The sequence below is a fragment of the Gastrolobium bilobum genome, unplaced genomic scaffold (assembly GCF_033153095.1).
Source record: "Gastrolobium bilobum isolate Gb01-03AN ecotype WA unplaced genomic scaffold, APGP_CSIRO_Gbil_v1 utg5099, whole genome shotgun sequence".
Lineage (NCBI taxonomy): Eukaryota > Viridiplantae > Streptophyta > Magnoliopsida > Fabales > Fabaceae > Gastrolobium > Gastrolobium bilobum.
Window position 1 is genome coordinate 238,115 of NW_026897187.1, and position 26,434 is coordinate 264,548.

Genomic DNA, 26,434 nt, shown 5'->3' on the forward strand with positions numbered 1-26,434 from the left:
AGAGAGAAAAAAAATAACATGAGCACCATACACTTTTATACATATGTAAGAAATAAAATTATCTCATAAAATATGAGAAATATTATATATATATATATATATATATATATATATATATATATATAGGGACAGGATCCTTTGACACCAGTGTCAAACTTTGAAATTACACTTATTAATTAATCATTAATTGGTAATAAATGATAACCGTTGATTGACGGAAATCAACGATTAAGATTTGGTGTCAAATTTTGAAAATTTGACACCGGTGTCAATGGATCCTATCCCATATATATATATATATATATATATATATATATATATATATATATATGGGGTAAACATTTCTGTAACCACTTCAGATAAGGTTATCTACATCTACCCAAAAACTACGTCGTTTTGATTAATGAAGGGTGTTTATGTAAATTTAGGTGAATTAATGAAGGGTATTTTCGTAATTTTGTTCATTTTTTGACCATATGTATTTTACTGAAACACCCTTCATTAATTTACTTAAAATTACAGAAACATCTTTCTTAATTAAAATGACGTAGTTTTTGGGTCGGTATTATCTAAAGTGGCTATAGAAATATTTTTTCATATATATATATATATATATATATATATATATATATATATATATAAGGATATGATATTCTACCTACCTCTGTCTACCACTCTTCAACACCGTTACATCAGAATCTCAAGAAGAGAGAGAAATATAAGTGTTAATTAAAATTCTGATCTAATGGTGTTTTAATATGGTAGGCAAAGATAGACAGAAAAAGAAGTAAGTAGAATAACATATATATATATATATATATATATAGGGAAAAATGTGTGTCATTTTAAAGGATGTAAAATTGTGTCATTTTAAGAGAGAGAAAGAGATAGATAAAGGAGAAAAAAGTTGACAAAAAAATAAAGGTGTGGGTCCCACCTTTTGTGAGAGTGAAGGTCATTTTAAATGACATAAGTTATGTCATTTTAGGAGAGAGATAGACACAGAAAAATGAAAATTAGGGAAGAGAGAAAGTGAGTGGTTTTTTTTTTAATTTAAAATTTAAATAAAAAAAAAATTTCTGTGTTTGTCTCTCTATTAAAATAACATAACTTTATGTTATTTAAAATGACAAACATTTTTCCTATATATATATATGGAAAATATTTCTCTGGCAGCTTGAGATAAGTTTATCTCCGGCCACCTCAAAATTAGGTCGTTTTATTTATTTATTTTCTTATATTAATTGATTCACCTTTAAATGGTTATGATTTCCTTTTTCTCTTTTTTTCCTTTATCACCATTGATCTATCTTTGTACGGTTATGATTTACTAGCTGGAGATAAGATTATTCAAGTAGCTTGAGAAACGATAAGCCATATATATATATAGGGTCAGGATCATTTTACACCAGTGTAAGTTACACTCTCAATCTTGACCATTGATCCCATTTATATCTAAGGGCTCTAATTTTTTAGTAATGTGAGTCATTGGATACAAGTGGATCAATGCTCAAGATTGAGTGTAAGACTTCTAACTCTTACAATGGTGTAAGAATATCCTGCCCCATATATATATATATATATATATATATAGGTGTCAAACTTCAAATTTGACACCGGTGTAAAGGATCCTGCCTCATATATATATATATATATATATATATATATATATATATATATATATATATATATATATGAGGCAGGATCCTTTGACACCGGTGTCAAATTTGAAGTTTGACACCTCATCTGAGAGCCGTTAGATCAAAAAAGATCAACGACTTTGATTTGTAAGCATGTGACACCATTGATGTTTTTTGATCTAACGACTCTCAGATGATGTGTCAAATAAATTTGACACCGGTGTCAAAGGATCCTACCTCTATATATATATATATATATATATATATGGGGCAGGATATTCTTACCCCGGTGTAAGAGTTAGAAGTCTTACACTCGATCTTGACCATTGATCCACTTGTATCCAATGGCTCACATTATTAAAAAATTAGAGCCCTTAGATATAAGTGGGATGAACAGACAAGATTGAGAGTGTAACTTACACTGGTGTAAAATGATCCTGACCCTATATATATATATATATATAGGGGCATGATATTCTTACACTGGTGTAAGAGTTAGAAATCTTACACTCAATCTTGAGCATTGATCCACTTGTATCTAATGGCTCAAATTACTAAAAAATTAGAGCCCTTATATATAAGTGGGATCAACGATCAAGATTGAAAGTGTAACTTACACTGATGTAAAATGATCCTAACCCATATATATATATATATATATATATATATATATATATATATATATATATATATATATATCACTCCTCATTCTGGAACCATGTGTACATACATAGCTGCTTCTTCTTCACCCTTCCAAAAAATCAGGAATTACTAGATTCTGCAACTGTGCTTCCGTAATGTTGAAGAAGAAGCTCTTCACGCCCCTTTCAACCTATTTGGGGCGCAGCTTAACTTCAATACCTGAACACTTCCCTTCGAACTTTTCTCCTCATATTAAACTTCCTCTTCACGCATTACCATCATCGCCCTTTGCACCCCACGATCGTCTTTGTCATAACTCCACTTGCTATTTTTCCCTTGGGTGCGTCAGATTTTCCGGGAAAAGTTTGTGCTCAAAATCTGCTGAAAAATTGGAAAGTAGGTGCTGGAATTGTCATGCTGTCCCTGAATCAGCAGCACCTTTTCTGGTCTGCGAGTCATGTCGGTGCATTCAACCCGTTGATGATTCCATTGACTATTTTGAAATATTTGGGTCGTAAGTTTCTGGGATTTTGATTTTATTGTTCTGGGTGCTGAAATTGCTGACAAAGTTTTGATCTTTATAACAATTCATTCGTTTTCACCTTGATTGTAAGAATGGATTTGTAATTTATATGGATATTGTTGATTCAGTCGTTTTGAGGTGCTCAAAAATTTTACTAGTAGGTGAAAACATAGTAATAATAATTTTTTTTTTTTTTTTTTGTAGATTATTGCTTGCTTCAATTTCAAGGTTGTAATGCATTTTTGTGTACTGTGTCTCATCAAGCAGAAAGAAATACTATATTCTTTTATTGTATGAATTGAAACTTGCTTTTTGTTTATGTAAGAATGATTAGGTCGTTGAAGTTTTATCCATCATGTATGTGTTATACTTGTGTCGTAGTTATATTTTCTGAGTTTCATCGCTGGGATGTAAATCAGTGGTTTTTGGGTTTTCTGATGAAGAAAAGAGAAATCTATTGATTTATTGTCTGATAATTTAATAGATAAGTTGAGAAATTTGGAAACATTTTTTTTTTTTTTTTTAAATTTTAAATTTAAAACAGGGAGAGGAAGTATGACATAGAAGGTAAGAATTTGGAGGGCAAGTACAAAGATTGGCAAAAGAAACTGCATCCTGATTTAGTACATTCAAAATCTCAGGTTGGTCTGATGGGGCCTCTCTGCTTCCTTTTTATTTCATATATTTTTTCCCTTATTCTTTCTGATTTTTCTTTTTACTCTTTCTGTTTTAATGGGGGATGGGGGAGGGTAGTGAAGTTGAATGTGTTGTTGGAGAAACTAATAGATTTTGTTTTTATTCCTTCAATTGATTAGAAAGAAAGAGAATTTTCTGCAGAACAATCTGCAAGGGTGATTGATGCATACCGTACACTTAGCAAGCCTTTATCAAGAGGGATTTACATGGTAAGCATACTTGCATGTGAAGATTCCAAATTGAAGATGCTTCATTACAATAGTAGAAATCTCTGCAGAATTTGGAAATTTGAAAATCTTAAAAGTTCAATGGTGATAATATATTTGTGATGGGAAAATTTATTATTTGAGTGTTGGAACATATATATCAAACATGCCATAAAGAGGATTTCTATAGATGTCTTTAGTTATATTATGTTGTTTGATTGTTTCTTCTGCCTTGTTACCAAGAAAGTTTGTGCCATTTTTTTAGCTGAAGCTTAATGGAATAGAAATTGATGAGGAACAGACGATTTCAGATCCAGAATTGCTAGCAGAGGTAACTGAATAGAGCCTGATTTATTTTCAATGTGAAATTTCCTTTTGACTTAATTTCTGTAGTAAACAAAATATCAGTAAAACAAGTACTTCGAAAGATGAGTGAAGAGTTATCCTCTTTGAAGCTTGAATCATGTCTCATTCTCAAGGTTCATTTGAAGTTTAAGATACTTGAGTCTCTATCTTCCACAGAGACAAACAAAATATCCAAAAAATGAAAAACATAACAATCTCTGAGTATATTTTTGAGCTGTAAATGAGAAGATTGATAATTGTAATGGCTAGAAACTGCCGTTGAGGATGGTTGCAAAATGAGTGAAAAAAATTGAATTATTTAATTTTTAATTTATTGAAGTCATGATGGATAGGTACTTTTTATAGCATTTGGAAATTCATTTCAATTTAGGACTGAGCTTTGTTAGTTTTTGGAACATTGACTTACCTTCTATGAAAGTGAAAATAATATGTGAAATTTCAATATCAGAAAAACATTTTAGCAAGGTAAATGTTCAATGGAAATGAAAGTGGCATTTTGTTATATCCTATCTCATCTTTCCCTCCTCTACAAAAGGAAAATCTAGCTTCCAATACCATTCTACTGCTAATTTTTGCTGCAGATTATGGAAATCAGGGAAGCCGTTGAAGAAGCAATGAACTCTGAGGCATTGAATCACATTCTCTCTCAGGTATGTCTGGAAACTCCAATCTGCAAGGCAGAGGTGCTACAAAGAGATTGCATAATCAGTTCAAATATGGATTTTGAATTATGATTACGTTGATGTTGTTTCTTCATATTATCCTCTGATTGTTCATCCAGATGCAGGAGAAACTGGAAAATTGGTCTAATGCCCTTGCTGATGCTTTTCAAAGCCGAAACTTTGAAGAAGCAAAAATTGCAATTAGGAGAATGACTTACTATAGTCGTGCAATTGATGAAGTTATAAAGAAGCTTTGATGTAGGTAATATCATCATTTTATGTTGCCTGATTCCTTAGGCTACACTTGGTAGAGATGAAATTAAGTGTTAGAATATATGATAAATGTCTCATAATATGTTGATTTTATCTTTAGAATAGTCTATAATATTTTATATGATCTCTCAGGAGTACTTTTCTTATTTATTTAGATTTCATGATTTATTTACTTATTTAAATAGGATTTGGACTTGAGTATAATATTAGAATAAATATGGATTAGTGGTTTGTAGCTTGGATCACATCATATCACATGATAACACAACAAATTAATACCAATTTCATATTATTTGGTCTTGATTATCTGTTTTCTTCCTTCCATTACCTAAATCCCTATATTTTCAACAATAAGAAATTTGAAAAGAAGAATTGAAGCTTGTGGTTAAAAGTGCTTTATGCTTACTGAAAGTAGGTCAATCAGAAAGAAAGAATAATGGACAGTAGCTATTTTCATGTCATCATTTAATTTTTTAATGTGAGAAAAAGAGCTGAAAATGGGAGTTAAAAGTAACTGTCATTACTTAAAACAAACTTGACCCACCTGCCCTTTTACATAGTAATTAGTAAAGTTTATAAGATTCTGAAGGCTACCATTTCATACCCCTCTGTTTTCTCTTATAATGCAAGGGTAAGAGAAGAGCAATCTATTGTCAGTCCTTCCACTTTTCTGCCTTTCTTCTGAGATTCTATGCTTAGCCCTATGTCATTTTGATTCCTATCTCGATTGTTCTTCTAATAACATGCTCCCAGGCAAAATCTTAGTGGAGGCATCCTTTGTTTGAGTTTATCAACAAGAGGAAATATTCTCACCATATATTCTTCATTTTTGAAAAAAAGATGCTTTTATCTTCGTTTTCTATCTGGCACAAGTTTACTTGACTGCCATATTGAAAGTGATTCTATCAGCTAATTTACGCACTCAAGTATAATCTGATAATTACAAGGTCCAAATCAAGGATGTAGAAAGGAGAAATTATAGCATGGTGCCATGGTCATGGAGCAGTAATTAATGCATGGTCCGGTAACATTTCCACCATTGATATTGAGTTGGGAGCCTATAATTGATGCAAGTGTGCTGATATCAATGGTGGAGATATTCCAGGAGCATGAATTAATTGGTACTCCAGGGAAGCATGCAATAATTTCTTTGTAGAAAGTGTGAGATAATTTGTTTCGTTCAAAATTCTACCACATAATTGTAAACTGTCTTGCTTTCTAGTGCTATATTTATATGAAGATCTACTAATTAATTGCTAATCCACTTCTGACACTATTGATCATTTTCCAGGCCATCATTACTGTTGTACCTGTTCTACCTTTTGTGCTTCAAGACTTTTACAGTAAAATGTATCTCTCCGTCAACAACTGATGATTCTACTGATATATTCTTTCTCTAGTTTACTACCTTGGAAATGTAATAGTTTATCTTAAGCTTCCCCTCCTTGTAATTCTGCCTCTGATTCTTTTATTTTCATATTATTATCGATTACATTAGTGTAGGCTTCATACACAGAGCTATTCCTTTGGGGGCAAATGTTAGATCAGTTGTCAGTATGAAGAATTTGACTCGCTTATCCGAATGAAGTGGCCTATCAGGAAATGACCATTTGATTTCAACAAATGTCTCAACGGTCCTTTTTGCTTTTATATGCACATGATGGAGTTTACATTTTGTCACCACATCATGAGGCACATCCTAAGCACGAGTACCCTTTAAGATGCGCTGCATGCTACTAAGCAACATTTGTGTATTCCTGAATAAAGTTATTATGTATGAGTATTACTCTCCTCACCAAAGAGTGATGACCTAGTGAATTTTGCTACATTGTATTTGATGTTATAAAGGTGTTTTGTGGCAAGGATAGCAATGCATTCATATGCGCTTATGCAGTTTTTGGTTTATAAGCGAGCTGCTAAAGAGTATTAAATCAACCATTTGGTCAGCTCTTCTTGAATAAGATCCACATATTATTTTTGTTTTTCTGATAATTATTACTTTCTTGACCCTAGCAAATTCTTACACCAACGGGGGTGTATTGGATTAGGATTTTAAAAGACTTTTATGAGATAAAAAATTCTACAGATTTTAAAAGACATTTTAGAATTGAAGAGACTTTAAAGACTTTTTTAAAAGACTTTTTTTACAATCAAGATTTCATAAGATTGTATTTTAAAGGATTTTAATAGAATTTATAAGATTTGAAAGGATAATATGGATTTTTAAGATTTTAAAAAATCATATGAATTTTTAACAAATATTCAAAATTACAAGAGTCAATATAAAAGGGAAATGTTATACTTACAATCTATTTTTGTTTACAACATTTTACAACCATATCTTAACTGTTGATTTTCGTCAATCAACGGTTATCATTCATTGCAAATTAAATATTAATTAATGAGTTTAATTTGCGAAAATAATAACCATTGATTGACGGAAATCAACGGTTAAGATATGGTTGTAAAAGGTTGTAAACAAAATAGGTTGTAAGTATAATCTTCCCTATAAAAAATAACAAAGAAATGCAATAAAATTAATAAAAAAAAGTAAAACCTAATGTAATTTTCTCAATCAGTAAAACATAATATAATTTTTAACAAACATTCAAAATTACTAAACAATAGCTTTTCACATATCTAATGACTAATAGGTTGAAAATTATCTTTTTATTTGGTATCAAAGCTATGCATGTATGATTATAAGATCCAATTTTTTTTAATTATAAAATATAGAACCTAAAGTTCATAATAAAATTTCGTTTGGAATTTTTGCAATTGATCTTGAAAACCTTGGGGTTTTTGGAATTTTCTAACCATATGAATATGAAATTTTGGGTTTAATTACATGAAAGTTTAGAAAAAATTTCAAATTTTTTCAATCGATTCATTGAAACCTTAAATTGCTTTAGGGTCTTTTGAGAAACAAGCTTTTAGTTATCTATTGACACAAAAATTGTTTAAAATCGTTTTCTATAGTGAAGGAATTTCGTTCATGAATGTGTTGTTACGAAATATAGGGTTCATATGATGAAAGTTTCAATCTTTCTTTAAATTGATATTGTTTCATTGATGTAAAACAAAAATTGATTTGAGGGTTTTAATTCTCCTGTTATTTTTTCACTGTTTTATGTTGTTTTTAATACAAAAGCCACACGTTTTTGTGCCAAAAAAAAACCCGCAACCCATAGCTTGAAAAATCACTCTTTAAACTTCCAAAATTTCTCAAAAATGGCTAAAAAATATGTTAATTTTGAGATAGATTATATTAAAATCTCGTTGGTTTGTTGTTATTGGGTTGTTTTGTGATGAAAAGCGCTCAAAAATATATATATATTTTTTTAGTTTTGAGGAAGCTCCCATGGCGGAACCCAATTTCGAGCAGTCAACCTACCAAACGAAGAAGAAAACACTGCAATAGAAGAATCTCAAGAAATCCTAGGGGTTGGGGTGAGATTGTGAGAGAGACATCCTATTTATATTTTTCATTAAAAAGTCTCACGAAATCCACACAATAGAAAATCCATTAAAATCGTCAAATTTTTGAATACCACGAGATTGTGATTCCATTGTTTAAAATCCTGATTGAATACCAACGGATTTAGACGGATTCTAAAATAATCCTTTAAAATCCTAATCGAATATCACGTGACTTTTTTTCAATCCATTAAAATTCTAATCGAATACCAACAGATTTTTTTGTCCAAAAATAATTCATTAAAATCCTTTGAAATCTCAATCCAATACACTCCCCGGAGTGACTTTTTGAAGGGATGAACAAAGTTTCAAACTGCATAGAAAACGTGCTGCAAAACAATTAAAAACAAGAAACTGTACATTCTCATGAAATCATGTTATGAGCTTGCGCTTTCTTTTTAGTTCTGATTTTTGTTGCAGTACAACACGGGCTAAATCTTGTTTACCTTCTCTGTTTAGCCCATAAAAAACTGTTCTGAAATTAATAGTACTGGGAACAATTCCACTTTCCAACATTTCAGAAATAAGTTGCATTGCTTCTTCAGATCTCCCAACCTTGCATAGACAAGTAAGGAACATGGAATAAGTTTTAAAATCAGGAGAGGGTCCTTTCAATTTCATATGATAGAAGATATTCCATGCATCAGTATGCCTCCCCACGTTCATGTACCCACGTATAAGTGCAGAGTATGTAACAATGTTTGGCTCATAACCTGACTGTTGCATTTCCTCAAAAATCTGAATAGCTTTTCCTACCTGTTTCTCTTTAAAGAAATGAACTATTAATGATGTATAAACATGGATGGAAAGTGTTAAGCCCTCCTGTTTCATGGTATCCACCTTGGCTAATGCCTCTTCTAATCTACCCTTGCGTAATAGACCATAGACAATGCTTCCACAAGTTAGCTGATCTAAACTAGATTTCTCTGCCCCAACATTTTCAACTAATGCCAATGCTTCTTCCACTCTCCCAGCTCTACAAAGAGCCCTGATAAACAAGGCATAGCTAAAAGGAACTGTATAGCCAAATTTTTGAAGAGAATCTATGCATCTCCTAGCCTCTAACAGCCTACCAACTTCACATAAACAACCAAGGTAAGTTTCAATCACTTCTTTGTCAGGGTCATATCCTGAACTAATCATCTCATCATATATTTTGAGAGCATCATCAACCTTCCTTCCTTTCCTCCCACAAAAGGCAACAATCAAATACTTGTATGTACTCCTACTTGGGCTATATCCATCAGCTTTCATCTCTTTGAAACAATTCTTGGCCATCTCTGTCAGACCTGTTCGGCCATATAGCATTATCATGATTGTCCATGTTTCTGATGTTACTGGATAACTGTTTCTTCTCATTTCGAAGAACAGGTTGCGCATGTGCTTAAAATCTTTCCCACAACCTGCAATTTTAATTGCCATGTTGTAAGATTCTGCAGTGTGTCTAAAGCCAGTTTGCTTTCCCACCCATGAAAAAAACTTTAGCACAGTGTTACCATGCATACTGCAATTTTGCATTATCTCCATAACAAATTCTGGGGTGAACTGAATGGTGCTTTTCTCCAACTTTTCTTGGATTAAGGACCAATCCATAGAGGATGAAAGAATCCTACAAACTTCATGAACATCCTGCTCGCTGTAAGTCTTAAGGTGTGGATGTACTAAAGAGCAATCTACTTTTTCTGAATTTGATTGGTCAACTCCTACATCCTCTTCCACCATAGTTCTCAAAGATACTTGTTTTTCAGAGACACTGAAATTTTCAGGATTAAGTTTAGATGATGTATGCATCTGCTGGACTTTCTCTTTCACAGCAAGCTCCCCCTCGTTCTCCATATAACTCATAACCCAATGGAATACTTCATCTCGAAGTACAATCTTTGAAGCCTGCATTTCGTCCAATACTTTGACAATGTCATCTGTCCTTGAAGCCTTGCAAAGCTCCTTAATAAATACTGCATATGTTTTCCAAGTGGGCTTGATTCCATGGCACTGCATACTCTTGAAAATTTTCCATGCTTCAGATACACGGTTATGTGAAACATTACCTGCAACCATGGCTGTTATTGCCACAATATCTGGCTTAATTCCTTTTCCCAGCATCTCATCGTACAGCACGCAAGCTTCTTCATACCTACTCAACTTAAAGAGATGCTGTATCAGTTCTGTATATGTGGAAACTGCAGGCACATAACCAGATTCTTTCATGCTTTGAAACACATCGAGTGCGTTGTGAACATCATTTCTCCCCAAATAACCATTTATGATAATCCCATGAACCTTTCCATCAACAATATCCCTTCTCTTCATAATTTCAACAATCTCTGAAGCGTCTGTAATCCTGCCTGCCTTACACAACCCTCTCACCAAGTTTTCAAAAGATTCAGGTTCAAGAGCTAAATCTTTATTTTTGAGGTCACGAATCAATTCCAAAGCCTCTTTAATCCTCCCAGAAATACAAAAACTCTTCAGCATACAGCCATGAATACAATTTTCTGGCATCAGAGACAACCGTGACATGTCATTTCCAAGCAAACTAACAGCTGCAACATCTCCTGATCTTGCCACGCAATTCATGAGCATTTTATACAACCTTATATCAAGTACCATATCCTTCTGGAGCATGTCCTTGTAGAACTCCATAGCAATATCACCCTTGCCAGAAATGCAAAGCGAACGGATAATTTCTCTATACGAAACTGCATCAGGTTCACATCCACATCTTTTCATATTTTCAAAGGCCAACAATGCTTCACTGATTTTCTTTGCCTTCCCATAGTGGGATATGAGGATGGTCCACGTATTAACATCCTTTTGAACATGATACTCATCCATTTCTTCCACCAACTTCTTCACCAACCCAAATTCCTTAGCTTCTCCAGCAATATACAACATGGTATTATAAGTCTGTGTTGTGTGACTAAAACCATTTTTGAGCTTCAGCCAATTGAAAACCCTTAAAGCCAAATGTGGCACTTTGAAGCACCTTTTCAACACACTGTCAAAAACCTCAGTTTTCAAGCCATAACTAAGATTTTCTAACCGCTCTTCCAGAGAAATGGAATCATTTTCCGATCGAACAATCTCAGTAATCTCACCAACTACACGGCTCAGATCTTCTTCGTCCATATTTCCCAACTGGGCACCTTCCAAAGTGGCAAAGTTCTTGTCTTTATCTAGCAACACATTCTCTGCGCCATTTCCACAAACACCTTTGGTGCAAGTGGGTTCCTCCTTAGAACCAGCTTCGCACTCAGGAGGTTCAACCGGAAACAAAAACCCAGATGGGGATTGGTCTGGGATCACGGCCTCAGCGCCTAAAATCTCGGTAATCTCATTGAAAAGTGCACGTGAGGCATCGGTGTCAGAGTTCTTGTTGTTGGAAAGTAGTTGTTTTGTTCTTCTATGAGGGCGTGAAGGCTTTGATGAATTAGAGGCGCCAGAAAAATGCAAAACGTGAGATTGTGAAAGGAGATAGCTCAAAGTTGAATCAAGGGATCGAAGCTTGCTTAATGCTCTCATGGCAAGCGTTCTGATTCTTCTGAAACTTCCAAATATTTTTGTCACAATTCAACTGAGCAAATTCAATTACATAAATAAATTGATTACGCAAAATTGTTACTCATTTATTTACTTTTTAAACATTTTATTAGTGATGTTATGTATTTCATTCAATTGCATGTGGATATTTTATGTTGGCAAACACATGAACAGTTAAACTTAGGGTTGAAATGTCATGATGCATTTAACAGATGAATTTAAAAAACATAACTATTGAAAATTTGGATTTTGTTTCGGAGGTCATATCAAACTAAATTAATATAATATATTAATGACTTTATGTGTAAATGTTATATTATGCAAGTTTATTTATCAAATTGTGTTTATAAATTAAAATAATAAATAACACTATTGACTTAAAGGGGTAAATTTAGTATTCTATATCGATATATGAGTGATATATTGAAACAGAGATACAAACCAAAGTTTAATGCGAGAGTTAGCTTAGGCTAAGGAGAAAATTTTCTGTGCTTCAGAATTACAAAGTATTCGGTGCCTTTTTTTATTAAATATAATAAAACTAATATTTTATACTATCTTTAATTTTATAATTATTTTTACGAGGAAGGTTATACTTATAACTTTTTTTTTTACAATCTCTTACAACCATATCTTAACACCGTTGATTTCTGTCAATCAACAGTTATCATTTGTTGTAAATTAATAATTAATTAATGAGTTTAATTTACAAAAATAATAACCGTTGGTTGACGAAAATCAACGGTGTTAAGATATAATTATAAGAGGTTATAAAAAAAAAGGTTGTACTTCCTTTATTTTCATTTATATATCATTTTTCTTTTTTTTTTTGGAGCAAGAATTATAGATCCAGGACTACAAAAACTTTTCTGAAAGCTAAGAATCAAAGGAAGAGAGTGTGGGCTACGGTGAATTTGTAAATGGATAATATTATATAATAATGAATAATTGAGAGTAACAAGTGTTTATATCCTTACTAGCCTCACTAAATGTAAGATAAACTTTATCACTTGTGAATGCAATTCAAATATAGTGAAATGAGATTTAGTATGATAAAATAATATTTATCTCAATTTAAGAAAATAAGAAATAACCTTTTATCGGGCCTTGGAAACTAGCCCAAACCCATAGACCAGTTCAAAACTGATGAATTATACACGTTCTCGAACAATGTTTTATTTCTCTTGTTTCTTTATATATTGTATTGTGTATTCTTGATCTCACTCCAAATTGGCATTTCAATATTGTTTGTGAAGAATACATTATCCATTATAAAAGATGATCCAATTGCATGACTTCAATTTAATTAGTCAAACTGAAAATGGTTTCTTTTTTAATTTTTTTTTTTACATAATATCACAATGTATTTAGATACTTTTATAAAAAAAAACCTTGAATTTTCAATTTAAATAATTAACCCTTTTACTATAACATTTAACAATAAATTATTTAATAAATGAGAGAGGTCATACTCATAATCTCTTTTGCTTTGCAACCTCTTATAACTATTTTTATTATCGTTGAATCAAAATTAAATCAACAGTTTCAAAATTACATCAAGTAAGAGCCGTTGATTTAATTTTGATTTAGCGATAATAAAAATAGTTGTAAACATTGTAAGATAAAAGAGGTTGTAAGTATAATTTTTCTCTTATAAATTTAAGATAAAAACTACTATTCTCAACCCAATACTCGTCAATATTAGTCATCGCTATCCACCCGCCATCATCGTCCAATGCTTGTCACCCCATCGTTGGCCACTTATTAGAAAAATATTATAAAAAGGGTTGATCATAGTGTGTTATACATCTAAAAAATATGAAAGATATACATACTAATTCAAACTATCTTTGTATACTACAAAAATCAAACTATTTTTGAAGTTGTTTGACTTTCCCTTTTATTAAGTAAACCAAGAAGTATATGATAGGTTGCTTTTATACAAAAAGGATAAGCTTAAGAGGAAGATAAAAAAACAAATGGAGCAATTTTTTGATGCCTTTTACTGAAAGATCAATCCCTTTAAATAGAGATTACAAGCTACTAATGGATACAAAATAAAATCAACTACTACTGCTAGAATAAAATAATTGTTACATGATGCTAATATGAAGGTAAAATAACTACCCAATAACTTCAACATGCTAGGAAAATGTCATAAAAAAATAGGAAGTGGGATCGTGTGATGGGGCTTCAGTTAGTTACTCTTGTTGTGCACTCCTTGCACATAGTCAGAGAAGTATGTTGGTGGCCAACATGGATGATGTGTTAGAAGTACTAATGATTAATTTGTATCACCCTCTTCTCCATTAAAACAAACCTTGTCCCCAAGGTTCTCGATGTCTGTATCTAGAAGTGCGGTCTATTTGTTGCAGAAAGGTCTCCAAAATAAGGCTTAAGCAATGAGACATGGAAGGTTGAGTGGATACGAGAAGTAGAGGGAAGAATAATTTGTAAGCAATTGCTCCAACTTTGGCAAGGATCTGGAAAGGTCCATAATAACTCCCGGACAATTTATAAGACTGATGTTGTTGCCTATAAAAGTGGAGTTTGACCAGCACCCATTGACCAACATCAAAGTGTCGATCAGTGCATTTTGTATCAGCAAGTGCCTTCATTCGTTGCTGGGCTCAGAATAGTTTGTATTTCAGGAGGCACAAAAGTGTGTCACGATCATGTAATAGGAAATCAACCTGGTGGTCATGTGCTCCGCTAGAAACATAATCTGGAATTGTAAGAGGTGGGCGGCCATATAGAGCTTCAAATGCAGTCATTTTTGCTGAAGAGTGGAATGTAGTGTTGTACCAATATTCGGCCTAATATAAGTATTTAGACCAAGTAAATGGTTGGTTCATGGTAAAACAACGAAGATATTGCTCAAGGCAACGATTAAATTGAGTTGTGAAGTGATTGGCAGTGAAACAAAATAGGCATACTTTCACAAACGATCAGCAATAACCATGAATGACATCTTGTCGTGGGATGATGGAAGACCAGTGATAAAATCCATTGTGATATCGTCCCAAACTGTCAGGGATTGGAAGGGGTTGAAGTGTCCATTAGGTGATGTGGTGGTTGACTTAGTTTGTTGACACATAAGACAATCACGCACCCATTGTTTGATGTCTCGCTTCATGTTGGTCCAGTAGAAGGCTTAAGAAAGGCAACAAGGTGTTCTATAAAATCCTGAGTGGCAGCCAATGTGAGTTTTATAGTGTTCATTGAACATTTCTTTGCAAAGTGGGGAGCTGGCTGGTATATATAACATGTCTTTTAAAAAAAGCAACTCATTAGTTAAATGATAAGAAATTAGTGCATAAGGGGTTTGGCAAACAATATCCAGGAGGTCATGACACTTGGGATTAGCATGTAGTGCTTCCTGTATGCGGGTAATGAGCGCAGGTACAAGGATAGAAAAAGCAAGAAGTGTTTTGTCATGGCAGTGAGATATGGCATTAGCAGCAACATTAGTTTTGCCAGATATAGATAATACGATAATGAAAACCCATTAATTTATATAACCATTGTTCCTGCTCTAGTGTGTGGATTAACTAAATAAGTAGGAGATGGAGATTGTAACAGCTAGTTCAAATAGGAAACTCTCTGCCAAGAAGATAATGATGCCATTTATAGACCACCTCTATCAGTGCATAGAGTTCCTTGTTGTAGGAAAAGGTGGCTTGAATGCGTGGTGAAAATAGTTTGCTGTAAAAAGCAAGTGGGTGCCCTTGTTATGATAATACAACACCTGTTGATACAATGTATGATTTGATGATAACAAAGTGGCAACAACAAAAAGAGAATAACATTGATCAAGAGCAAAAAGCATCAACCATATGTAAATTTTTGCCAATCAAACTTATTAATTAATAATTAATTCCCAATAAATGATAACTGTTGATTGACATGATTGAAGATGCATGGTGGAGCAACAAGGAAGAATAAGAGGATACAAATCAATATCAAAGGCAACAAATCATGGACAACATCTAACAGAAAATCAATATAACAGTCATGGTGAAAAATGATCAAAACTAACAAAATATCAAGCATTGTCATATCCAACAAGTCAAAGCATCAAGCTCAAGTAAAGATCCACGACATAAGACATGAAGCTAAATCTAAAATCATATTTAGAATATATCTTTAGGACTTAGAATCGATTACCACTATGGTAATCGATTGCCTTCTGCATTTTTTTTAAACATCAAAGGAATATAAAAAAAATACTAGCTAACACAAATTCTAGGCAAACGATTTCATGTCATGTCCCTATGGAGAAGACTAAGACATCCAAATACAGGTTGCATATAGGGATGTGCATGGGTCAAACCGAACCGACTTCTTTGAAAAACTGAAACGAATTGGTTTAAACGGTTCGGTTCGAAAATGGATTGGTTCGGTTCGGAAGTGGTTCGGTTCGGTTGGAAACAGTTCGGTTCGGAACCGGTTTGGGTCGACCCTATTTTGAAAATAAAAAAATTTAAAATTTTAAAAATAAAGTTATAAAATTCAATTTGGTTCGGTTCGGAAACGGTTTGGTTTGTAAACTGGTTCTAAAAACTTGTTCGTTCATGAACTGGTTCTTTAAAAACTGGTTTGGTTCATGAACTGATTTTTAAAATCGGTTATTTTAAGTGCAGTTCAGTTCGGTTCATGGTTCGGTTTAATTTTTTAGTTATTTTGCACACCTCTAGTTGCCAAAATAGTTGAGTATCTCATCCGAATGTGAATGTAATTGTTGCAAGCCAATCTGCGATGATATTCCTTTCCTTGTAAGTATGGGAGATGCTAACCAACCAGGCTTTATCATGAGCATACATATTTTCTGGACCAAGGCAACCACAGGGTGTTGCATTGCACAACCGTTAAATACCATATCTATAGCTATCATGGAATCATTTTCTAGCCATACCTTCTCAAAGCCTTTTTCCCAAACCAGACTCAGGCCAATGAAATCCCTTATAATTTTGCTCGTAAGGACTTCCCGCTACCTAAGTTGCAAGAAAAATCCAAAAACCACTTGCATTTTTTTTTCAGAAGCAAGGAATCCTGACTTAAAAAGAAAATACCAATTTAATATTTTGAATTTTGGTTTTTTAAAAGTTGCATCAAAATGCACATATAAATAAAAGTACTTTTACTTTGAAAAAAAAGTTGCTTCTAGATAAAGAAAAGCTCATCCAAACACACTCTAAATATTTTGTCTAAAATTGCCACATATACTTAATTATCATAATATTATACAATAAGAGGGTTAATTATTTTTTATTGAGAATGCATTATAATTTTTTTTACAAAAACAGTTAAGTGGGCCATTTTATGTAATTTACCTTAAACAAACTTAAAAAATTGCTTGTCTTCAAATTATTGAATATCAACTAATTCCTACCAAGTTTTCTTCGCACACTATATTAAAGGACAATAATCATAAGAAATTCAACATCTCAATGAATCCCAAAAAAAAGAGTAATTAAGGGTGTAATGTAGATTTTTTATATCAATAATGGCTTGAAGGTAAATCTAATGTTATTGGTTAGAACTAGCAAAATGGAACTAATCCGTCGGGTTAGTTTGTCTAACCCGCCAGACATAGAGGTTTAGGTTACAAGTCTTAACCCACCAACCTATCTTGCATAATTGCGGGTCAAAAGTAGTAAAACATGTCGTGAAGTAGGTTGGCTCGCCGTGTTAGTATCTTTCAGTAGTGGAGGAAGTTTTTGACAAGTAAAGGTAGCCAAAGCATGCCATTGATGTGGCGCAACATACACCAACCATTTATAAATACGCAAAAAACATCTTACTTTGTAGGTTCCAAACGGGTGAGTGACACTTCTACCCCTGAATTAATTAAAAACTACAGCTTTGCCTACGGTTTTGTAATTTTTTTGGTCGATTTTTAGAACGGACTTTTTAGTTTTTTTATTAAGTTTGTGTTTTGTGTTTTTGATTAATTTTCATGTGTTTTTGTAGGTTTGTGTTATTATCATATTGCTAGAAAATCCTCAAAGAGACACGCGGCCAAAAGATGGTTCAAGCACCGACACGACGAGTCTTCTTCTTTGAAAGACTGTCCAAGCAAGCGACCAATAATAGTACATGTGGAATGAATTAAGTTTGCATCATTCTTGTAGCTAAATGACACTTTGGTATGTTAAAACCAACCTAAAACTTTCCTTTGGTACATTTAATAGAATCAGTAATGCATGTAGGTCTTATGAAACCACAAAGCCTTTTCCTAAGTCCAAAAGTACGAGTATATGATTAGAAACTCGTTTGAATAAAAAATCTCATGGAAAAAAATCTCTCTAAATTTTTCTTCTTCTTAATATATATAACTATGACATAATCTACATCTTCATTGCCATTGATTGGATTACCAATCTAGTACCCATTTTTGTCTCATACCTGGCTATCAAGAGAGAAATGCATTGGTTGCTTTAGAGCCCCAATTTTTGGTGAATTATCCTCTTGAGTTCATTGTACGAAGTGCCGGGTTTGATTTTCATTGGTTTGGTTTGCCATTCAAAGCATGAATCATTAGAACCTTCAAATTGCCTACCATTGTGGTAGACAATTGCAACATAAGTGTTGGAACTTGAGCTTATTTTTCACACGAAATTCGGACTAGGGTTTGATTTGGGATCAAATTTTTGAACAAAATTTTGAATATGTAAGTGTAATGACAATGATTTGATAAGGTTAAAGGTTTAAGAATGGTGGGATGAAAGTTGCTTTGGTGGGTTGGAATAGAGATGAGAAACGAGTTGGATTTTGGTATGAAAATGGGTATAGGCAAAATAAGGGCAAAACCCACTGATATAGGGTTTCTAGATACAAAATAATAGATTATATGAATCATGTAATTGAGTAATTGATCCAAGCGAAAAATACTCAATTACATGGCTCATGTAATCGATTATTTTTTCTTGTCAACGGTTAAACGAGAGCATATTAATGTATAATTTTGATAAAATGTTAAATTTTCACTACAAAAAATGGATGATTACTAGAGGTTTTTTAGTGTAGGTCAAGAAAATCTCCTCTAAATGATTTAAGTTTTGGTAGGTTTTCAATCTCCACAATTTGAAATTATATTATTTCATTCTCTATGTACCAATCCACGTTGTTTTTAATGGTCTGCATTGTTTTGGTCATTGAAACATTTCGAGGAGGGCCTAGTTTTAAAAAAAGACCTAATTTGACTAAATTATGTGGGAATTAAAAGGCCTCCAACTTAGCATAAAATCCAACTCGGCCAAACCCCAATGAAGCTAGGTTTTTATACTTCAGCTATGTATCATCTTCTCTAGCGCCCCATTTCTTCGCTTCCGGTGGTATGCTCTCTCTTTGGTTCCCTGTTTGTTTATTTTGTAATATTTTGCTCCTTTTTCATATTAAAAAATTACACTCCCTCTTCTTATACGCTTTATCACTTCATATAGCGTCCTGCTTCATATGCATATCTTGTTTTTCATATTTAAGTTTTTCAAATTCGAATTTGCATACTGCTTCTTATGCATCTGCTTCATATGGTCCTCTGTGAATTCCAATTCTTCATTTGCGCTAGTTCTCCGCTAACTGATTTCCTTTGCTTTGTTGTTTAATTTATGATTTTTTTATTTTTTATCAGATTTATTTGAACCGATTACATTTACATTAGGAGTGTTTTCACTATGCTCACTATGAGGAGTGTTTTCACTGACGGCACAGATGTTGCTCCTGTCCTTGATATTTTTTTGTCTAACCCAACTTTGTCCCACATCATTAAGGATTACAACCATAATCTTTCCATAATACAAATATTAAAATTTTCACTTGTCCATCCCTTTTCCTGCAAAGTAAATTTTGAAAAATAAAAGTTACATCCTATTCTTACGTCACTGCGAAAAATCGCTCCCCACTTAAAAAATTTTATCATAAAAAAATTCTATACACTCATACCCTTAATGAATCCTCATCACTCGTTATAAATGATGTGGGACATAGTTGTTTTCAAGGAAATGTTAAGAGATCAAACAAGTAAATAATAAATTGGCTAAAAAATCAGGTGATGGTGGTCAATTTCCAAATTATGAAATAAATCTTTCAACATGTGACAAATAATGAAGGTTTAAACTTGCCAAAATAATAAATAAAGTGTGGCGGTCTATGCCATCCAGGAAGTGATAAATATTGTGGAGGTCTATTGTAAAAGCCCGCACCGTTAAATTAGGAATTTAAATAATTTAATTATGAGTTTAGGAAATAATTCCATAATTGACTTTGGATAATTATAGAAAGATTAGAATAATTATCGAGAAGGTCAAATAATGCTTAAATCGCTTTCTAATGAAAAATGCAGATACCGGTTCTGCTTCACGCTATAAAGGCTTACCGATGAAGTATTTCAAAAAATTATAATAAAAATATAAATATTCCAAGAAAAATATCTAGGTCAAGGATATCAAGTTTGGGGTAAAAATAATAAGCAGTGATGTCATTACTAATATCGGTTATGTATAAAATGCGTACCGATGAAGTATTTCAAAAAATTATAATAAAAATATGATAGTTACTAGAAAAATGTCTATGTTCAGAATATAAAGTTTGGTAGAAAAATGATTAGCAGAGCTATTAGAACTAATATTGTTGATTAGTGGGTACACTTATATAAATTACCATTTACACAAAGCCCTAGGTCAGTTTTCTGACCCAAGGCTGATCCCCATGGCTGCCACCTCTCCTCCTTCATGAAAACTTGAGCATTTTGCATTAAACCTAGCCAAGAAGTCATCTTTCTCTATATTTCTCCACTCTTATGCTATAGAACCACCATTAAACATTGTAAAGCTTGAGTCTTGTGAAAGAAAAACCATGTCTTGAGAGTTAAGATTCTGTTTGCATGAAAGGAAGGGCTGACCACTTGAGTTCTTAGAGTGTGAACCATGATTACATTCTAGGAAGCTTCAAGAACCAAACTTTGTGAAGAAAGGACCTACCTTTGAGTTGGATTTTCGTGCACCACCAAGTCAGTTGCTTGGAGCACCTTCAAATTCCTCAAAACTTCCCCATTTTTCTATTTTCAAAGGTCCATAGGTAACTACAAATCATTCCCCTTGTATTTTATTGAAAATGACTTAGTTTGTGAAGTAAAAAGGGGAAACCTTAATGATTCATGTAAAATATGGTAAGTGATTACCGTGTGGAGTAATTGATTACCCGTTGTATGGTAATCGATTACCCCCAGTCAGAAAGACCAGAAACCAGTTCTGATGCGTAGGGAAGCCCCAATTTGGGTAAGATACCCTAGGCAGTTAATGCTACTGTCGGAGGAATAAATACAAATAATAGTGAGGGTTTATATGCTATAATTATGGTTAAGGAGGAACTTGAGTCACTTAACAAAAAAGAAAACATTGCTCAATTGATATGAAATTTGGGATTCTGAATATTAATAATGTTTTGATATAAAACAGATTGCAATTATCGGATTGTGTGACTGTTAGTGTACCAATGTATACCGAGCCTTTGGATAGGGATTTTGGCACTGCAGGTAAGCTTTCCTGTCCTCGGTTTTACCCATTGATGGTTCCACCATACCTCATTAAGGGATGATATATATGCATGATGTGTTTATTTGGAAAATATCTGTTTATGTTATGAGTATTGGATATGTTGTTGAGCTGGATTATGTTTTTAGTGCATTTTCCATATGTATATGTATGTTGGGTATTCACACGAGACGGTAATCCCTGAGCATGTCAGTCCACATGCAAGATGGTAAACCCGTGTGTGAAGTACATGGTGGACTCCTTGTACTGTGGGTTGTAGATGTACGTAATCCCTACCTTTTATTCTCTGGCCAGTAGGATGCATACACACTTAACATGGACATATGTTGCATTGCACATATTTTGCCTTTATACTATTGTTATCATTTTTGAACTTATATTGCACATGTAAGTGAGCTTAGGGTGAAGAGATCCTTGAGGACCTCTTGTCTTGCAGAGATTTCTTGTTAGAGATCTCACCCCGTGTGGGGCATATTTTCAGGTACAGGTACTTCTGAGGTTGAGACCTCTAGTGGTAGGAGGCCGGAGTTGAGTTGAGATGATGCATGCACCTTGCTATGTTATTATGATTTCTGCCTTACTATTGCATCTTTATGGCTATTGTACTTGAGACATGAGTTGATGATTATGTTGCTTTATTTGGTGAGCATGAGGATTGTCTATGCCACATTTGAATAAGCTATGTTATTCAGACTGGAGTTGTATTGTTGTATCAGGACATGTCTGGTCTACGTGTCGTAGTTTCATGACTTGATACATTATTTATATTATGAGGTTACTCAATTTAATTATTTATTGCAATTTACATACATGCGGTTTTTGAAAAAGAATAAGTAAATCCACTAGGTTAATATGACAAAGTTCATAATTGGAAAATTTTAGCTTCCGCATTTATTGAGTTGCGCTTATTACCATTTATATGTTTAATACACTGGGTACACATGGGGTGCTACATCTACGAGTGACAAAAAGTCAAAAATATTGTGGAGGTCTATGAGCGACAGAAAGTCAAACATATTGTAGAGGTTAGTAAACCTCCAGAAAATGCAACATTTTTGGCGGTTTGGAACCTCCAGAAAGTGCAACATTTGTGGCGGCTTGGAACTTCCAGAAAATACTCCAACAAATTGTGGCGTTGCATACAGAGATGCCAAAAAATGTGTTGTGGCGTATGTAATACTGGCAGCTGTTATGGATGCCACAAATGTATTTTGTGGGGTCAAAGACCACCACAATTTGCAAATATGACCCTCCCATAAAATATCTTTATTTTTATAGTGTTTTAACATAGTTTATAAACAAGAGCAAAGTAATAATATTTATTTTAATCAGGCGCAAAAGCATCAATCACTCATTATCAAATTGATGCTTGAATAGATTCCTAAAATACGGGTGAAAAAATCAGCATTCCAATTTCAATGCCATAACACATTGAGTAACTACAAATTGGGAGTTATAGTAATTAGAATTTAGGGGGTGAAAAAAATATCACTTGAACATGATGATGCCATTGATAAAGGTGACCCAACGAGTGATGCTAAAAGTGGTGGAGAAGCTGACGAGACGAACCAATTTGAGGTGAGTGGAAAAAGGCGGGTCAACTACCATAAAACGGCGTAGGTTAGAAATTTTAGCCTGTTCTTATAAAAGTGTCATGGCCAGTTCTCCCTTTTTTATGGATCGCACAAAACGGGACAAGATTATACTAACTCTACTTATGATTCTTATTGGAAGAAAAATTCTATTTACTATTTTCATATTATATGTTGCATTTGAAAATTAGACAAATAAAAAAGGGATAATAGACTCTTATGCAATATGAGATAGTAATCTCCTACCATAGACACAATCTTTGTGGGTCCTACACTTAAAAAAAGAAAAATAAAATTAAGGCCCAAATCTCTATGGGTGTGTGGCATGAGGAATGTTTTCTCATGCAACATGAGAAAAATATTGCCCAATAAAAAATTCGTATGAAATTTTAAGCTGTTAATTTGAATTTTAATAAAAGGAAAAGGAAAATAGCTATGAAGCACGGACACTTCAAAAATCCTGACGTGTTGTGTCCGACAATTCCTGACACTCCAATACTCGATGCAAAGATTCAAAGGTTACGTTGCATTGCATTTTGAGTTCCAATTATTAAATTCATTATATTACGATTACGATTTTATTGAGTTTAATATAAACATTTGGATATCTTATGTTTCTTTGCAAAGTTGATGGGTATTATAAGTTTGTCTTTATTTTTTTGTTAAATTATTGGATACTAAATATAATATACACTACATAAATTAAAAATATTATATAATATCAAAAATGTGTCCTAACGTGTCGAAATTTAATATTTTTTAGAATTAATGTGTGGGAGTGTCGTGTCGTGTCATATCCCGTGTCCCTTGTCGGTGTCGGTGCAACATAGGAAAATAGCTACCGGATCTAAATACTTGCTAGATTTTTATTAATCTCTCAATGTGCATATTTGAATTATTATATATATATTTTTTGACAAACTAGTGAAATCTACTCTCTCTTTTTAGCTTTAAGAATTTTGTGTGTGGACTGTTAAATTTTTTTATAATAATTGTGGGCTTCAATCAATTGTAGTTTTTCTTGTTTTAATAAAAACGGGCTAAGTCATGATCCATATAGGGGTGCAGTATAAAGCCCAGTTAATTAGTGATCCTTTTGATTTGGGCTTGGATATCTGTAAACTGATTAGTGTTGATAACAGTGTAGGCCTAACCCATAGGCCCATGATGGGAAGGGGACTAGGGTTAATAAGTTTGGCTAGGTCCCCTCTGCATTCACAGCGTGTTAGAAAACTGTTACTCCACAACTTGCCCCATCAACGGTTGTAATTAGGGAGTGTTATGAATTGCAGAGGAAGATCTTGATATTTTTATTGCAGGAGCATTAGAAGAAACAAGAAGCCTTCAAGAAATCAAGAATATGTCTTCAACAAGTAAGCCTAAATCTTTTGGTGTTCTAATGTCATATAATATCATCTTGAAATTTCTTACATGGACAAATTAGGTTAATAAAATAAATTTATGCGAATATAGTATAATTTTAGGTAATTTTTTTTTGTCAAAGGTTTTAATTTTTATCTTATCTAATTTAATTTATACAATGTATCACCAAACAGTTAACAATATTATTTTATATCATGTAATATCTTATTAATTATCACACCAAATACTTTTTATTTCAGTCTTATCGTATCATATCATGCATAATAAAAAAAAATCCTTATAGAATAACGTTAAACTATACAATCTCAGACATATACCTCACATCATTTTCCATTATCCATCCAAATATTATGCTTATTTAAATATCTACTTATAATCAAGTATAAATAGTTAAAAAGTTAATGATAGACAATTGATTAACTAAGTTTGATATTTAGTGTATGTTTAGAATAATTTATTACTTTTGAAAAAATGATTATTTTCTTAGAACTGAATTTTTTTCTCCAAATATGCACTCAATTAATAGATATAATGTGAGCTAATGTATATGTATAAAAATGTTTTGTGTAGACATATTCAAATTTAGAATTTGAATCCTTCAAACTCTGAGGTTTATTTTGGAGAGAAAACTAAGAGACCAACTATCAATGAAAAAAGTTATGGAAATATATATGATTATTAATTTCGTTTTACTAATATAGATATTGAGATTTAAAAACTCGTTTTAAAATTGCTCTTTTACGGTTTTATGATTTTTTTATCAATATTTTAAGTACTTTTATTTTTATAATTTTTAAGATTTTTTTATTACAATTTTACGTTTTACGAATTTTTATTCCTCTTTTATTTTTAGGTAAAAATTCGATTTTAACTATCTTGATTGAGATTAATATTTCTCATATTATAAAAGATAATTTTATCTTTTGCATACACATAAAATTATGTGAAATCCATGTCGAATAATGTGAAGATAAGAGAAAGAAAAATGAAATATGGATTTGACACAATTTTCTGTGTATGTACTAGATAATTTGTAAAGAACATGAAAAAAACTAAATCCATAGATATTGTCAGTATGTCAAATGAAAATTAGTCAAAAACTTCGTAAGACTGAGAAAAACATGTTTTAATATAGAATTGTGGACCGTGCTTAATTTATTCCAGCTCTAGCTCACATAGACGGGACTCTCTGTATTCTTGATCAAAACATGTTGAATTTGCTAGAAATATAGCGAGTTTTTATGAAGCATCGACATTTCAAAAATTTTGACGTGTCGTGTCCGACACTTCTCGACATTCACCGATACTCCGATACTTTCCGACACTCCAATACTTTTTGCAAAGCCTCAAAAAAAAGTTCAAAGGTTACGTTGTGTTGCATTTTGAGTTCCAATTATTAAATTCGTTAGATTATGATTACGATTTTATTGAGTTTAATATAAGCATTTGAGATATATTATGTTTTTTTGTAAAATTGATGAGTATTATAAGTTCAGCTTTATTTTTTATTAAATTATTGAATACTAAATATAATATACATTACATAAATTAAAAACATTATATAATATTAAAACGTGGCCTAACGTGTCAAAATTTAATATTTTTTAGAATTAACATGTCGAAGTGTCGTGTCGTGTCGTATCCCGTGTCCTGTGTCGGTGCAACATAGACAAGTCCTTTCCATTTGCAAGGTTATATACATAAGCCGGCCCATGAATTAAAGCCCATTTTAATATTTGTACAAGTATCCAATTTCAACTTTTGCCCTCGTCTAAAGGGAAAGAAAAAATACATTTGCCCTTTTCTTATATTTCAATTTTCAATATCAACAATATAAAAAAATTTCTAAGAAAATGACTTTGATTTGTCATATCTCAAAG

General features: G+C 32.6%; 2 protein-coding genes across 3 annotated transcripts; one reads left to right on the forward strand and one right to left on the reverse strand.

The window, feature by feature from the left end:
- The first annotated feature begins 2,356 nt into the window (after nt 1–2,356).
- On the forward strand, nt 2,357–6,864 carry LOC133304802 (iron-sulfur cluster co-chaperone protein HscB homolog). 2 transcript variants are annotated; one of them, XR_009750669.1, is made up of 8 exons: nt 2,357–2,796; nt 3,350–3,446; nt 3,621–3,710; nt 3,973–4,038; nt 4,655–4,723; nt 4,855–4,997; nt 6,300–6,358; nt 6,507–6,864. XR_009750669.1 is itself a non-coding variant. In XM_061504862.1 (7 exons), exons 1-6 carry the CDS (start codon nt 2,438–2,440, stop codon nt 4,990–4,992), a joined length of 819 nt encoding a protein of 272 aa, XP_061360846.1. In that variant the 5' UTR covers nt 2,357–2,437; the 3' UTR covers nt 4,993–4,997; nt 6,300–6,864. The 2 variants fall into 2 exon arrangements, 1 of the variants encoding a protein (XP_061360846.1); XM_061504862.1 differs by having other exon boundaries at nt 6,300–6,864.
- Nucleotides 6,865–8,857: 1,993 nt separating this feature from the next.
- On the reverse strand, nt 8,858–12,007 carry LOC133304798 (putative pentatricopeptide repeat-containing protein At5g06400, mitochondrial). The gene has a single exon (XM_061504856.1). The coding sequence runs from the start codon at nt 12,005–12,007 to the stop codon at nt 8,858–8,860; it is 3,150 nt and encodes a 1,049-aa protein (XP_061360840.1).
- Nucleotides 12,008–26,434: the final 14,427 nt, after the last annotated feature.